This window comes from Odontesthes bonariensis, chromosome 22 (assembly GCF_027942865.1).
Source record: "Odontesthes bonariensis isolate fOdoBon6 chromosome 22, fOdoBon6.hap1, whole genome shotgun sequence".
NCBI classification, from domain to species: domain Eukaryota; kingdom Metazoa; phylum Chordata; class Actinopteri; order Atheriniformes; family Atherinopsidae; genus Odontesthes; species Odontesthes bonariensis.
This window is the reverse complement of record NC_134527.1, coordinates 2,676,734-2,693,248: the sequence shown is the minus strand read 5'-3', so window position 1 is coordinate 2,693,248 and position 16,515 is coordinate 2,676,734. Positions and strand designations below refer to the sequence as shown.

General features: G+C 40.8%; 1 protein-coding gene across 4 annotated transcripts in view; it reads right to left on the bottom strand.

Annotated features, from left to right (window-relative positions):
• The window catches only part of shroom3 (shroom family member 3), a 100,479-nt gene that overhangs the window by 60,296 nt on the left and 23,668 nt on the right, over window positions 1–16,515 (bottom strand). The window contains exon 1 of one of the 4 annotated variants that reach the window (XM_075456185.1): window positions 11,564–11,658. The exons of the other annotated variants lie outside the window; for them this stretch is intronic. Within the exon in view, the coding sequence (XP_075312300.1) occupies window positions 11,564–11,631 (68 nt within the window). The 5' untranslated portion in view covers window positions 11,632–11,658. Of the gene's footprint in view, window positions 1–11,563; window positions 11,659–16,515 lie in introns of those variants that run through there. 4 annotated transcript variants of the gene reach the window in all.

Below are 16,515 nucleotides of genomic sequence, written 5' to 3'. Positions count from 1 at the left end.
TCCAGACGGCGGAGTCGACAGAACCAAAGTCATCTGTAAACACTGCCAAGTTGAATAGTCTTCTCAGCGTAGTAGTTCCAGTCTAAAATATCACTTAAAGGCAAAACACACAACTGATAGCAGCAAGTCATTCAAGGAAACAGACAGTGGAGCGAGGCTTCTACATAAAAACTACAGAAAGATGCTGATGTTAAAAGTGTGTTTGCACAACAAATGTTATGGCACTTTCATTCATATGGCAGCACATTTAAAATAAAAATAAATGCTAAAAGCTATACGCTACTTTTGGATTCATTTTTGGATTCTGAGTACAAATGCGATTAATCGTGATTAATCAGGGAAATCATGTGATTAATTAGATTAAACACTTTAATCGTTGCCCAGCCCTAATATTAATTAAAGTAGTTTACATACATGTAGTGAAAAATAAAGGTTCTACATATCAGGACATTATAAAAACTAAAAACTTTGCTTTATCTAACAAAAACCGAGCCAAAATGCAGAAGCAGGGTGTGGAGAAACGTAGTACACCCCATGACCCAAAGGTGTCCCAGAACCACCTTTAGCATTATATCATTAGTTCGGGTGGAGGAATTTTGTCCGCCTCTTAATCACAAACCACAGCGGTTCATTCGGGTCGAGGTCTGGACTTTGACCTGACTGTTGCGACACCTTGATTCTTCTCTTTTTCACACATTTTGTTGCAGATTGTGTGTGTTTGGGATCAGTTTCTTGTTGCGGGACCCAAATTAGCCGAGCTTTAGCTGTCGGACAGACGGCCTCACATCTGACTCTAGAACACTTTGGTATCCAGAGGAGTTCATGGTGGACTCTATGGCTGCGTTTGAAACCTCATGCTTCTCCTACTACTCCTACTATTCATACTAACCTTTTTGAGTTAGTAAGCGAGTTTGAGTAAGCGAGAAGTTCCCATTTCTTGCTTTATTTATTGATTAATCATCCAGTGGATAAACGCATCGATCAGACCATCTCCCTCTAGACATTGTGTCTCAGTCTCAGTCTAACTCCATGTTCCACCAACAGCTGATAAAGCTCAGAAACGTACTCCTGCACCATCTCTTCCTGTTTTTATTAAATTTTTTTACCATTAAACATTCATAAGATACATTCTGTTTAAATTGGACCAGATAGTTGCTGATCATTGACATATCCCAAACTATAATTATCCCCACTCAACAATTCCACTTTGCATTCTATATAATGAAAATATAGCAGTTTTTGTGTTGTTGTTTTTTTTACAGCAATTGGCATTTACATCATATAAACCAGTATTTAAAGGTTAAATTTGTGAAAATTATTGAAAAATTGGTGGTTATGATCAGAACTGAAGTGGAATAAAAGATCTATGAAAAAAAAAGGTAAAAAAAAATATTAACATATGAGGTTTTTAGGTTGTTTTAAAAGGGGACAAAAATGTCCCCTTTCAGAAATTAAGTTGTGTTTTAAATCAGGGATGAGGGTTAAAAAGAAGCTTCCACCATTCAAACCTCACACTTCCTCCACATTTGATATGAGCTTCAGCTAAGGGAAGAACGGGACCTTGGTGTGTTACTCACAACCTTTTAAGTGCTCATGAAAGGCTCACGGATCCATTTAAAAGCAGACAGACGATCTTAAGACTCAGTTCTAAAACCTATCTCAGTTCTTTTAAGGTATTGTTTTTTCTTTCTGTTCTTCTTTCAAATACACAAAGTCGTTGTGAGGCTCCTGATTTTCAGGCTCGGAGCAGATCTGGCTAATCTGCAACCACATAACAGCCAAAATAAACCCCGTCAGGTCTGACGGGTTCAAACAGGACACAGTGCACGCCTCCTTTCTGTTCTGATGACAGTGCATTCACAATGTAGACATCTATCGAACAAAGGCCCGCTTTGGTTCGCAGGTCAGCGGTGGCATCGGCAACAGGGAAGAGGTCAGAGGTCACCGGTGACAATAACCTGGAAGGTGAATCACTCCTTCGTGTCCCTTTTGTCACTCGAACAAAGAAAACGACTTTCTGTTTTTGCATGTGGGCGAGTCGCTCACCGACCAAAACAAAGATGCAGGTTGGACAAAAGGTTGGTTCAGACGACTGTTTGATGATCTGTAGGTCTGAACTATCGGCTGCATCTCTAGAGATGGACGCAAACCAGAGAGAAAAACTTTCTCTATCAGGTTAAATACCGGTGACAGAATAACTGCCACTGTAATAACTGTAACGTCTGATAAGCCGTCAGCCCAAAACAACACACACCTATGCAACCAGTTCTGCAGATTGGTTTTAGGTGAATGTTTGTCTGTACTGTACTTCGCCCCCAGTCCCTTGTTTTGTGTCTAAAGCAGGTCAAAGGATCCCTTTGTTTTTGGCTGCCATCCCCCATGCTTCATCGGAGGGATAGTGTCAGCAAGTGTTGATTAAAGGCTGAGTTATCCTTCTTTTTACTGCCCTTGCGCTTTCTTCTTGCGTTTATGTTAATGGCTCGAGACGTTTATACTTCATTTAGCTTTGCCGGCGCTTGCGTGTGCTGCGTGGCGATTCACCGCCAGGACAGTAGGTGGAGTAGCGGGTTTTTTCAATGACAAGCCTACTATGATGAAAGGAAATTCACCGCCAGGACCTCTTCGAGTGATTCATGCTTCTTCTTCTTGTAAATAGCCGGTATTTTGTCAGATTTTCAACACCTTGGGGGTCTAAACGACTACTTTCTCGCCTGAAAATGTTTCAAATGTTGCTAAAGTTATATATTTACAGAGTTTATAGCTTAAGGGAAATCAGCTTTTCAGGCCGGCTGATTTCGGCTCGGGCAGGAGTGAAGTGCACTGTGTGTAAACGCTCTGCATACTGTCAGATCGATGAGTATGCCGTTTTCAAGTAGTAGGCTTGCGTCTTTTCTTGCGTGAAGTTTAGAAAATTGAGGTGACACACGCAAGCTCGCAATGGGGGGCTTGCAACCGCGCAAGGGCTTGCGTTTCTTCTTGCGTCTTGCTTTGCGTCTTGCGTTACCGACTATAAACCAGGCTTAACGCATCGTATTTAAAGCTTAGCGTACGATTTCTACACGTCGTTAGCCTAGTAGCATAATTGCCCAAATAATTTTTTTGAATCTCAGCCTCTCAGAACACATTTTAGAGTCCAAAATCACCATCTGCCTTAAGGCCTCGGTATGCTTCTCCGTGCTATCCGTCAATCTGACTCGGACGTTTAGCGTCCGTTAGGGCGCCGAAGGCCGGCTCACCGCTGCGATCTTACACCTCAGACCGACTCTGAGGGTTCAACATTCCTACCGGCGCCAGCTCTGTTCTCACATTCCAGCATTTAAAGGGACAGTTCGCCTCTTTTGACATGAAGCTGTGTAACATCCCATATCAGCAACATCATTTCTGAACATCTTCTTACTCCCTGCTGCGTCCTGTGAGCAGAGTTCCAGCCTCGTTTTGGTGTTGATGAAAGTAGTCCGGCTAGTTGTCTGGGGTTTAAAAAATAAAGCGTTTTGCTTCTCAGAACAATATGCGTTCAACAGAGTAATACATTTGCACCACAAAATGGTTCTCCAGGAAAAAGTCAGAGCTCACAATCTCTTGGCCCTATTTTCTCTCCCTTCGTATCACTGCCTGCTGTGCAGACCGAGCAGCAAACACTGTAACAGGTGCGGCTGTCGGCAGGCGGCAAATTTAATGATAATTCTGACTTTTCAATAAAGTTTGCGTAAAAAAAAAGAAAAAAAATTGATACTCACAGCTGAAAAATTGACACTTTATCAGGAAACATAAATATATATATATATATATATATATCGCAGTATCGGTAAAATTGCTCGGACCTATTTTTAACAGCATTATTTAAAAGAAGTGTGAAAAGGTAACAGGCCAAAGCTTTCAAATCAGGATGTTGAAAGAATACAGCTCATCAGGAGAGTAAATAATTAGCTTCCTCCACCCAGCAGAGCTATTTAAATGCACAATGCTTTCCAACAGAGAAATGAACAGAACACACACACAAAACCCAGGCTTGTATTGTTAGTTATTGCACTGCTGTAGACCTCATTCAGTAGACACGGTAACCCTAATCTGCACCACACACACAGGCACCCGTTAAAGTGAAACCAGTCGAGCCCGTCAGAGGAATGTGCAGCCGCCGCAAACACCTGAAAATCACCAGAACAGGAGAGACACATGTGTCACATTCCACTTTCTGTCGCCAACACACACTCATTACACACTTTTTATCTGTCGCTGACATCACCTCAGCTCAACAGGTTTCACACAGTGAGTGCAGAAGCCGGGATTTCAGAGAAGTGTGAAGAATATTTCCTCATGATGGACCAGTTTCCACCTCACTGAACACACCTTTCACAGAAGTCAGTTTCCTGAGCTCTCACAGTAATAGTTAAGTCCCCAAAATCAGTCCGAGTTGTTTACGATTCAGTCCAATAACGGCCTTTTCCACTATTTCACCCTACAGAACCACAAGTGCAGATTTTCCTACTCAGTGTGCACTAAACCAACTCAATCCTGAATGCTTAAAACAGTCCAAGCATCCTATGTTGTGGATTTTTGCTTGATTTTGACCTCAAGCACAGCCAGACCCGCCGATAGGGGGGGACAAACGGGTATTTTGTCCCAGGCCCGGGGATGGGGGGGGGGGGGGGGGGGCATATTTTTTTAATAATTTAAACAAATAAAATAAATAAATAAAAAGGAATATGCGCATTAGTCCGCAAATATGTCCAAATGTTTCAGGCACACACGCCAATCAGGCTGAATTGATTTGAGAATCATCCCCGGTCAGCTGAATGACAGCCAGTGTAACGCGGCTCTGGTTTAACCTTATTTTGTTTCAAATGAGCCAGTATAGACATGGCAACGTGTGATGCCATTAGATAGAGTTGAATGTAAAGAATGGGTTATAAACGTGACATTTTGGGGTAGCCTGTAACTTTTCGTTTTCGGGGACGAGGGGGCCCATTCAGAGAATTTTGTCCCGGGCCCAGCCAAACCTGTCAGCGGCCCTGAGCACAGCAATCATTGACCTGTGGCTGCGTTGAGGAATCATGCCAAAGAAATCAAATCAAATCAAATCAAATCAAGTTTATTTGTTGCACATTTCATGTACAAACAATTCAAAGTGCTTCACATCAAATAAAAGCATTGCAGCAGGGAGTGGAAGAAGCATTAAGAATACATAAAAGAATATAAAGAGAAACAAATAAAATAATTTAAATGAATTTAAAAACCAGCAACAGTCCAGATAAGTTCAAAGATATTGTGCAGATTTCATGCATAGACACATGAGAAAAGAAATGTCTTTAACCTGGATTTAAAAATGTCTCCATTTGGTGAAAGTTTAATCTCCACTGGCAGTTTGTTCCACTTGTTAGCAGCATAACAGCTAAATGCTGCTTCTCCATGTTTAGTCTGGACTCTGGACTGGACCAGCTGACCTGAGTCCTTGGATCTAAGAGCTCTGCTGGCTTTATATTCTCTAAAAACAACCATCCTCAGTCTTTTTTAGATGGCAAAACCACTCTGACCACGGTCTACTAAAGGTGAAACTAACCATTTTCACCATTTTTAACCATTTTTCCAGAAATCAGAAGCCGAGTGAAGGCAGCCCATTCTACAGTCTCACAATCAAGGCTCCAAAATTGTGCAATAACGACATTTTTTAAGCAATTTGTGCAGTGCAGGGTGGCCTCACTTCACATCACACGATGGAAACCACAACCAAAGAGCCTAAAACTTTGTTGTCCGTGACAGCGTATACGTTTTAAACCTTAACCGTGTATTCTTTAACATCTAAAGCACATTAATTCTAACCACAAGCATGTCTTTTTAACCCCTGACCATAGAAGTTGGTGTTTGGGAGCAAAGTGGAAAAGAAGGTTCTAATTCTAATTGTTGTTACTGTTGTTTTATTGGTTTTACTATCCTATGTTGTTGACATCAATCTGCCGAAGGGACTAAAGATGGAAATTAGCCATTGGCTATAATCTTGCATATCTACATGTATATGTTCATTAATATGTATCGTTCCTGCAGACCATAATTATCCCTACTCAATAATTCCACTTTGCATTCCATATTTTGAAAATATTGGCACCTAAAGGCTTAAAATTTGGGCTAAAATGTTCAAATTGGCATCTAAAGGGTTAATTTTTTGAAAATAATTGAAAACTTGGTGGTTATGATCAGAACTGAAGTGGAATAAAAGATTTATGAAAAAAAAAGTGGGAAAAAAATATTAACATATGATGTTTTTAGGTTGTTTTAAAAGAGGACAAAAAGGTCCCTTTTCAGAAATTAAGGAGTTTTTTTCTACACAATGAAAAATTGCATTGTATATGATGTGTGTTTGAAATTTGAAAAAAATAGTCAAAAATGCACAACTGGACCAAATATGATGATTATCACTATTTCCAGTGTGAAATTAGAGGAGGAAGTACACCCCAAGTGGACAAAAATGTCCCCTATCAGGGATTAGGGTTAAAAATGTAATCAGGCTCTTTGCAAACCATGTTTTTATGCAAATGGCAATTTTGCGAGCACCACCTGCCAGTCGACGACATGAAAGAATCTAAACTTTATATTTTTGGGAGTCGCTCATTGACTCTGTAGCGCCCCCTACGATGCTTAAAAATGTTCCCCGCATTGGGGATAGTTTCTAGCCTGGGTGCCAGCCGAACTTAGCCCCGCCCATAAAAGTTTTGGTCGGGAAGTTGGGTCTGGCTCTGCTCAGTTGGGAAATCATTATGCCCGACCAAGAATTGGTCGGACCAATCAGATTGCCAGGGCGGGCTTTATACGATGATGGACAGATGATCAACAGGGACATTATCGACTACGTCACTAAAGAGCTGAACATGGCTGCTGCTGGAGAGCTAGGGCGTGTAGATTCTGCCATCGAGTCTGTTCTACAGGATCTCCACATTGCATTAATTTTGAAAGACGAACAGAGGAACGCGATAAAGGCTTTTATCGATAGAAAAGATGTTTTTGCCGTCCTTCCTACAACAAGTGTGTGTTGCTTAATCTACGTCACATACTACGTTGCTCTGATTGGTTGTAGGTCTATCCACTTGAGCGAAGAGGCATTTTTTCTCCTGGTTCGGTTGAAACACGCCCCATACTCAAATCTCTATTGAGCGGTATCAGACTCACATTCTGACTAGAATCGTGAGTATGACGTAGTCAGGCTAGATAGTTTCGGGTGGGACGACAAAATTCGGTACACTCATTCATCATGCCCAGACGCACAAAAAAGTCTTGTGCCGCCATGGTCCCACGTCCACAGGAAGGCGGCCATTTTGGATGGAACTTGCGTTTTGGTGCCATTTTTGCCCGATTCCACGGGCCACAAAAAAATTAAGTTGCTTATAACTCCCACATACATTATCCAATCTGTCCCAAACTTCATACGGTGATTGCTGGACCCAACCTGAACGCGTACATATTATCAAAGTGACATCCACCTATAGCGCCACCTGCTGGTGGTTGGAAACGTCTTGTTTTTTTCCACACCTCGCATTTGATCAAACTCCTCCTACAGATTTAATGGTAACAGCTCCAAACTTGGCCAGGTTACTCTTAAGACATGGGGGTAAAAATCTTGAGAAACTTTTCCAATCTCTGAACGGTGTGGGCGTGGCCAGGCGGTGAAAATCGTGTGATGGCGTTTGTGATTTGAAAGCCTTATCATCATCGCAAGGTCATGAAACTTGGCACACACATCCACCCTGACGACCTCGTACGTATGTAAAGGGTATCGTGTGCAAAATGGCTCAGTGGCGCCCCCTAGAAATGTTCAAAAACCCCTACGCATTGGGGTTATTATGTGCTCATACATACGCAGAGGTTATCGTGCGTGTGGGCAGAGTAGCGCAACTACGGCGTCCAGCGCGTGCCCTAATGGACGCACATCTCCGTCCCTCATACAGCTACTTGCAGCTTTAATTATTATTAGAATTATTAGAATAAAGGTTTCTTCTTCACAAATGTTGTGGTGATATATCAATTAAAAAAACGGCAGAAACGTCTTCTTTCTTTTAGCATTAAATACCAAAACCAAATGGTAGCCATGTTGTGTCTTTTTGTGTAAGATACAGATTAATCACTGAAAAACGAAACATTAGAGGGTTAAAAATGTGAAAAAAAGATCTATTTTTACATCACTAACATCCTCTAAAATCTTATCCTCAGCTTTGTAGGGTGGCAGCCGGGTGAACTGATTGAGGGTGTTGGTTGTATTTCGTTTTCTGGTGGAAAGGGACTCCGTTTGGGTCCCCACAAAGTCCCCAGAACACTGTCAATACCCACACATACACACAGAGGGGTTGCCGCGGGAACGGAGTTGATGCAGTTTGTCCCTGTAATGACTTCTTCCTCTTCTTTTCTGAGCAGAGAAACTCAAACATTCATTCAGCTCGATTACGTCAACCGGCAACAAAAGAGCACAAAGGCAGAGAGTCACTAGAGATGAATGGAGGAAGACAAAGAGAGAGAGAGAGGAAGGATGAACACTTTCAGATGCAACTGTGAGGAAAACGAGTCGGGTTTGTCCGATCCGACACCGCAGGACCACAAACGACAACCCTTTAGATTGTTGACGTGTTCATGTTCATCTAAATCAGAAGTTTCAGCAAACAGCCTCCAGAGTTCAAAGTAAAGACGCCAAGAAAGAAAAGAACCACAGACAGACGGGTGGAGTCAATAAACTTTGTTCATGTTCCGTGTCTGTGAGGAATACAAATCTATTATTGTTGAAAAATCCTCCTAAAATACTTTTTTTTTAAAACCTGGACCTTATTTCTGGCATAAAATACCTTCATCTACTCACCGGTAACAGTTTGGTGAAAGTCGGCGTCCTTCAGAAGATATTTAGATCACTGGAGATCGTATATCCATATAACGGGAGAGAACAGGGCAGAGACAATACAGCCTCTAAATAAGGCATTATCTGTCTTTATTTCACCAATACTTTAAGACCAATTAATGAATGAACGCGTACTATTGCACTGTTAGCTCAGAGCTGCCGTGTTGTTGTTATCGGGGGCTTTCTACACACGCATCTACTGGGATGATGTCATCAATGCGCGCCGCTGCAGCACAGCTCATTCACTCCGGTAAGGACGTCCATTGTCTACGGAACCGCCTAATTCTCCTACTACTCCTACTACTCCTACTACTCCTACTAACTTTAACTTTTTTTAAGTTCCCGGATGCATACTAGATTCTCCGAAATGTCGGGTATGCATCATGAGGTTACTACTCATACTCAAACTACCCAAGATGCAACGTAACGTGACGTCGCCGATCGTCATTTCCTGTCAAAACGGCAGTTTCAAGCTAGCTACAATGAGGGTAGGTTCACTTCCTGTTTTCAAAACAAAAGCACCACTTGTATGGTAATGGCTTTCCCTGTGATAAAAGGCAACGGGTATTTTATTTTGTGAAAATAACCAGAAGTGCGTTAGCTCACTGCGGCTAGCTTTAGTAGCGCCGAATTCGTGGGAACAAAATTGTAAATAGCCGGTATTTTGTCAGGTTTTCAACACGTTGGGGATCTAAACGACTACTTTCTCACCTGAAAATGTTTCAAATGTTGCTAAAGTTTACAGAGTTTAGAGCTTAAGAGAAATCAGCTTCAGGCCGGCTGATTTCGCAGGAGCGAAATGCATTGTGGGTAAACGCTCTGCATACTGTCTGATCGATGAGTATGCTGTTTGCAAGTATGTAGTATGTAGTATGTAGTATGTAGTAGGCGGTTTCGAACACAGCCTACATCATCCCAGTAGACAAAGTGTGTAGAAAGCGTCCGATAAGCCCCCCCCCCCGATAGCCAAGGATAACAACAACATGGAATAAATTTAAAAAAATACTAATAAATCAATAACTGCTCAAATATTGATTGACTCCTGCCAAACTAGCCATTACTACATTAGGAATATAATCAAAAAAGCCTCATTAGCCGAGGCTATTAGCCTCAATATCTCCCTTTGGGGGATTTAGCATTAAGCCCTATTACATAGAATAGAATAGAAAATACTTTATTCATCCCAATGGGGGAAATTCAAATTAGTCAAGTAGCTCAAAAAATTTTTAATATTTACAATGATTGTATATTAACAAAAACAATAATAATAATACCAATTCTAATAAAAATAATACTACTTGTTAATAATAATAATAATAATAATAATAATAATAATAATAATAATAATAATAATAATAATAATAATTAATGACTAAATAAAAAAAATTAAAAAATCAATTTATCAATTTGAGAAGAATTCAGCAATCACTGTTAAAAAGCCTTCTGGCTGTGGGAACATAGGGCCTCCTGAACCTCTCAGTCCTGCAGCGCAGAGATTAAAGTAACCATGTTAGATTCCTACAGATGCAGATATGTTTTGGGTCGACCCAGAAAACCCTCCAATGGGAGGAAAGCATGTCAGCAGTCACTGTTAAAAAGTTACATGTACCAAAACTGACGGAAACTGTCCTCTTTAAAATATTGTAGCCCAACTTAGTTAGTAGCTGCTGGTTCAATGGGGAGTCACACACTTGACCAACAGCAGTATTTTGGTCCCCTTAGCAACACATCGTCTTGGCAACCTCACGGCAACAAGAACACTCTGTAGCTCATGAGAAAATAATCACACTTTCGTTTGAAGCCGGCAGAGAAAATAATTTGGGTTTGTTTTTGGAAAAAGAGCAGCTGTGATTGGATTATTTATTAGTCGGGACCTTCGGAGAATGACGGTCAAATATTTGTGAAATGCCCACTGCACACTCGGAGCCCGAAAACATGCCGCTCTTAAAACAAACACCCCGGAGGTCTTTGGAGGAGGCGACCCAGCCAAGCACAACAACTCGGATCGGGTGTCAAACCTTCTGAAGCTTGCAGGCCAAAAATCATTAAGCGCCGTCACACAATCCCAAAACAGTTAGACCAGACGGATTTTAATTAAATGTAACACATATACAGGGTGCTTGCTCTTTTTCCAAATTAAAATTCCAGACTTTTTCCAGACTTTTTTAAAACTGATACTATTTTCCCCCCCAAGACCTTAACTTTATGTACTTGTAACTTGTGTGCCTATTGCCTACTTCATTGGTTGAGATTGTACCAACTGTGTTTATTAAAAAAGGTTAATTTCTATAGGCTAGTATTCAATGAACAAATGCATTATTCATAGTAAATTATGCTTTTACTGATGAAAACGTTTCAAAACATGAAAATCACAAGTACATATCAATAGACCTCAGCAGTGACGTTACGAAAATGTGCCAGACTAGGCTAAGCATGTGTTGATTGGATATCATCCCATTAGGCTAATACAGTACGTGAGCAGTTAGTAAAATGATAGTTTTATAGCCTACCTTCCTATTTCTCATTTCACAATGCCTTTGAGCATACTGTAAAATTCTACCATACATTTCTATTTTCCATACTTATTAAGACTTTCAAGACTTGCGCAAGCACCCTGATATATACAGTACATAATGTTTATCATGATATGAGTTAAGTTTCTAACTCCCATCTTGAGTTTTTCAGCACACTTACAGTTGTGACGAGCAGCTCCTGGGAAAACGCCGCTTAGTTTCAGCTTCTTGGGAGCACTCCGCTGGCATAGCTTTCCCTCTCTGTGGCTCACAGCGCGTCTCTCAGAAAGTCTGCTTTGTTTACAACCGATCAGGGCTCCTCTGAGCGCACCAATCGGAGGGGAGCGCAGGTAGGAATGGAGGAAACCGAGTCAGACAGATGGACGAACAGGTGTGGCGAGTGAGGCCGCGTCTGACAGGTGTGTTTGGTGTCGACGTCGCACACCTTTTGTGTAACCCACACCGAGGATGGAAGGCATGCAAATGCTATAAAACCAGCTAACACCTGTTAGAGCTGCACATGTGTTTGTAAAGATTGCTAAATAATAGAGGACACACACACACATGTAATCAGGGACTTTGGTCCTGTGAGGTAATAACCATCAGTTCAGTTCAATAAATCTTTATTATCTCTAAGCTGCTTTGCAGCTGCAGGAGGTGAGCTGATGGATGGCTGCCAGGGCGGACCGGGAGAGGAGAAAGTGTGCCCGACTAAAAAAGACAAATCACTCTCAGATTATTAAGCTGAAAGGCTATAAAACTCTTAGGGCCATTTGTCAGACTAATGGCATCATTGGCTTTAATAAAGCTGCTGTTATAAAAAACTGAGGCTGTGTTCGAAACCGCATACTACATACTGCATACTGCATACTACATACTACATACTGCATACTACATACTACATACTGCATACTACATACTACATACTGCATACTACATACTACATACTGCATACTACATACTGCATACTACATACTACATACTACATACTACATACTACATACTGCATACTACATACTGCATACTACATACTACATACTACATACTACATACTACATACTGCATACTACATACTGCATACTACATACTACAAACTACATACTGCATACTACATACTACATACTGCATACTGCATACTGCATACTACATACTACATACTGCATACTGCATACTACATACTACATACTACATACTACATACTACATACTACATACTGCATACTACATACTGCATACTACATACTACATACTACATACTACATACTACATACTGCATACTACATACTGCATACTACATACTACAAACTACATACTGCATACTACATACTACATACTGCATACTGCATACTGCATACTACATACTACATACTGCATACTGCATACTGCATACTACATACTGCATACTACATACTGCATACTGCATACTACATACTACATACTGCATACTACATACAACATACTGCATACTGCATACTGCATACTGCATACTACATACTGCATACTACATACTGCATACTGCATACTACATACTACATACTGCATACTACATACAACATACTGCATACTGCATACTGCATACTGCATACTACATACTACATACTGCATACTACATACTGCATACTGCATACTACATACTACATACTGCATACTGCATACTACATACTACATACTGCATACTACATACTGCATACTGCATACTGCATACTGCATACTGCATACTACATACTACATACTGCATACTACATACTACATACTACATACTGCATACTACATACTACATACTGCATACTGCATACTACATACTGCATACTACATACTACATACTGCATACTACATACTGCATACTACATACTGCATACTACATACTGCATACTCATCGATCAGACAGTATGCAGAGCGTTTACCCACAATGCATTTCGCTCCTGCCCGAGCCGAAATCAGCCGGCCTGAAGCTGATTTCCCTTAAGCTCTAAACTCTGTAAACTTTAGCAACATTTGAAACATTTTCAGGTGAGAAAGTAGTCGTTTAGATCCCCAACGTGTTGAAAACCTGACAAAATACCGGCTGTTTACAATTTTGTTCCCACGAATTCGGCGCTACTAAAGCTAGCCGCAGTGAGCAGCGCACTTCCGGTTATTTTCACAAAATAAAATACCCGTTGCCTTTTATTATAGGGAAAGCCATTACCATACGTTTGGTGCTTTTGTTTTGAAAACAGGAAGTGAACCTACCCTCGTTGTAGCTAGCTCGAAAATGCCGTTTTGACAGGAAATGACGATCGGCGACGTCACGTTACGTTGCACCATGACACTTACAATAACAACATTCATGTCTTGTCCATCAACTCAACCAACAAACCATGATAATGATTATTTTGTCATAGTCTGTCGCAGAATAAAAGAAGAAAAGGATTCAGACTGGTGGCTGCAGCTTAAACCTCTTTTCCCTGCAGAGTGGAGTCCTGTGTTTCTGTGCTCAGTAACATTCAGATGTTATTTAATAAAAAAAATGGGATATGTGCAATAGATATGGTATTAAACTGTGGCGCCGTCTTCATTCATATAAGGCAGTCAAATAGTGCACGAGCTATAAAAACATTCCTCCCTCAGCTTAACTGGTGGGGAGTCTGTGCAACAGACTCCAGTAGCCGGGTCAGCTTCCCTTTGATTAAAATGAACGGGAGAGGTAATAAAAGCTTCCATGGGAGCAGAGGTGGGTAGCAACAAGTTACATTTACTTGAGTAAGTTTTTGAAAACATTATACTTCCAGGAGTAGTTTTAAATCTCTATACTTTTTACTTTTACTTGAGTAGATGTGTGCAGCAGAAACTGTCCTCTTACTCCGCTACATTAGCCTACAATGAGCTGGTTACTTTTCTTCTTACCTCTTTGGTATTCTACGCCTCATTATTTTTATCCCCCCGCGTACGCCTCATTTTAATGTTTTATTCTGACAGAGAGAGAGACTTCCACCAAAGGCTCTACCACCTGACTGTGTTCCACCAATCAGACGCAGCCGTGCAGTCTGGTCACGTGACCATACTCGATCTCAGCGGCGGGACGGGTTAGCTTTAGCATTAGCAGTCGTAGCTAACAAACAAAGAAAAAGATGAAAAATGTCAGAACCAACGGTGGGAAATGAAGACGCAGACGAGGCCTCATACTGAAAGCATGTTTACCTTACAAAGAGTGAGAAACAGCAGCTACATTATGTGTCTTCTGTGTCAACCAAAACAAACGCACATTTCAGCAGAAACTCAACATCTAACTTGAGGAAACATGTAGCGCTAAGTTTCCTAAACTCGTTTTTTCCCCCATGGATAGGTGAATGTTTGTTTTTTAGGTTACATATGGGTTACATATGTTTTAAACATTTCCTAAGTCTCTTTTATTTTTTATTGAAGTTCTTGAATTTACCTGGATTATTTTAATTTAAGCTATTTTGTAATTAATTAATTAATTTTAATTCATTTGATCATTTGGATGAACTCTAATTTGCCTAAAGATGATTATTTAGTATTTTTGTCTGTCTGATTGAATGCTTGCGTTAACAAATAAATCAGACGTTACTCAACAGTTACTCAGCACTTGAGTAGTTTTTTCACCGAGCACTTTTTAAGTAATTATTTGGATGACGACTTTTTACTTTTACTTGAGTCATATTATTCTAAAGTAACAGTACTTTTAATTTAGTAAAATTTTTGGCTACTCTACCCACCTCTGCACGGATCTTTCCAGGATCTGCGACGCTCCAAAAATGTATTGAGCGTTCAGGAGCTCCTTTTCTAATCAAGAATGGGTAAAATGCTCTGAAAAAAACACCTCAAGAACCAGCAGCCACTAACTAACCCCTAACCCTCAAGTTAATTTGCTAAACATATTCAAAATAAAGTAGGAAAGAGAACATTGGAAGCCATCAGCTACCAGCCACGTGACAAGCCAACTCTCCGAAAATAATCTAATCCCACCGGGATCCTGAAACAGTACATCCCAGCTCCTGCACCATAAATCTGAATTACATATCATATAATGGGGAGCTGCAACACTTTGGGAAAGAGCAGGAAAACGGAACAAATGCAGCGTTTCTTTGTTTTTAGGAAACCTGCAAAAGGAAATATAGCATCCACACCGAGTGTGAACAGACGAGCGTGAAGGTGCATGCAGCTCAGAGAGCAGGTGTAGAGTTTGACCTGCTGAACAGCTGACTGCACATGGCCCACAGCATGCAAACCGTGGACCACTTTTCCAACCATATACTGAGGTCACCTTCAGTTCAACCCCATTAGAACAGAAATTACTATAAACGCTCTGGTGTTGTAAATAAGAATAAATCACAAACCTGTGCAAACTCTCCCGGTTCCCCATCAGATCCCAGCAGGAAGCAGCTCGGATGAACCACTGCTCTCTGCTCTGCTGTAGCTTTCCGCCATAGCTTCGCCCCCCCCACACAGAGGCTTCTCCACCCGTCTCACTGTGTGTGCATTTCTAAAGTCTAAAGTCTAAAGTCCTGCATTGTGTTTTACCTCCTGTCTTCCAGGGAAAGCGTCAGAAGCAACAGACACACCTTAAACCCAGATGCATACCTGGCTTTGTACCTGACAACGCATCACGGCACACGCTCTGGCTGCCATAATGGAAACCGCCCACTTTCACACTGGCATTGTTGTTTCTTACACTAGCTTAACTGTCATACCATCATAGTAGAGCGTATTACTCCTTTAAATCAGTGTAGCCTGTGATACTGTGTCAATTTTCACATGTAGTAAAACTAGGGCTGGGCAACGATTAAAATGTTTAATCTAATTAATCACATGATTTCCATGATTAATCACGATTAATCGCATTTGTACGCAGAATCCAAAAATTAATCCAAAAGTAGCGTATAGCTTTTAGCATTTAGCTTTATTTTAAATGTGCTGCCATATGAATGAAAGTGCCATAACATTTGTTGTGCAAACACACTTTTAACATCAGCATCTTTCTGTAGTTTTTATGTAGAAGCCTCGCTCCACTGTCTGTTTCCTTGAATGACTTGCTGCTATCAGTTGTGTGTTTTGCCTTTAAGTGATATTTTAGACTGGAACTACTACGCTGAGAAGACAATTCAACTTGGCAGAGTTTACAGATGACTTT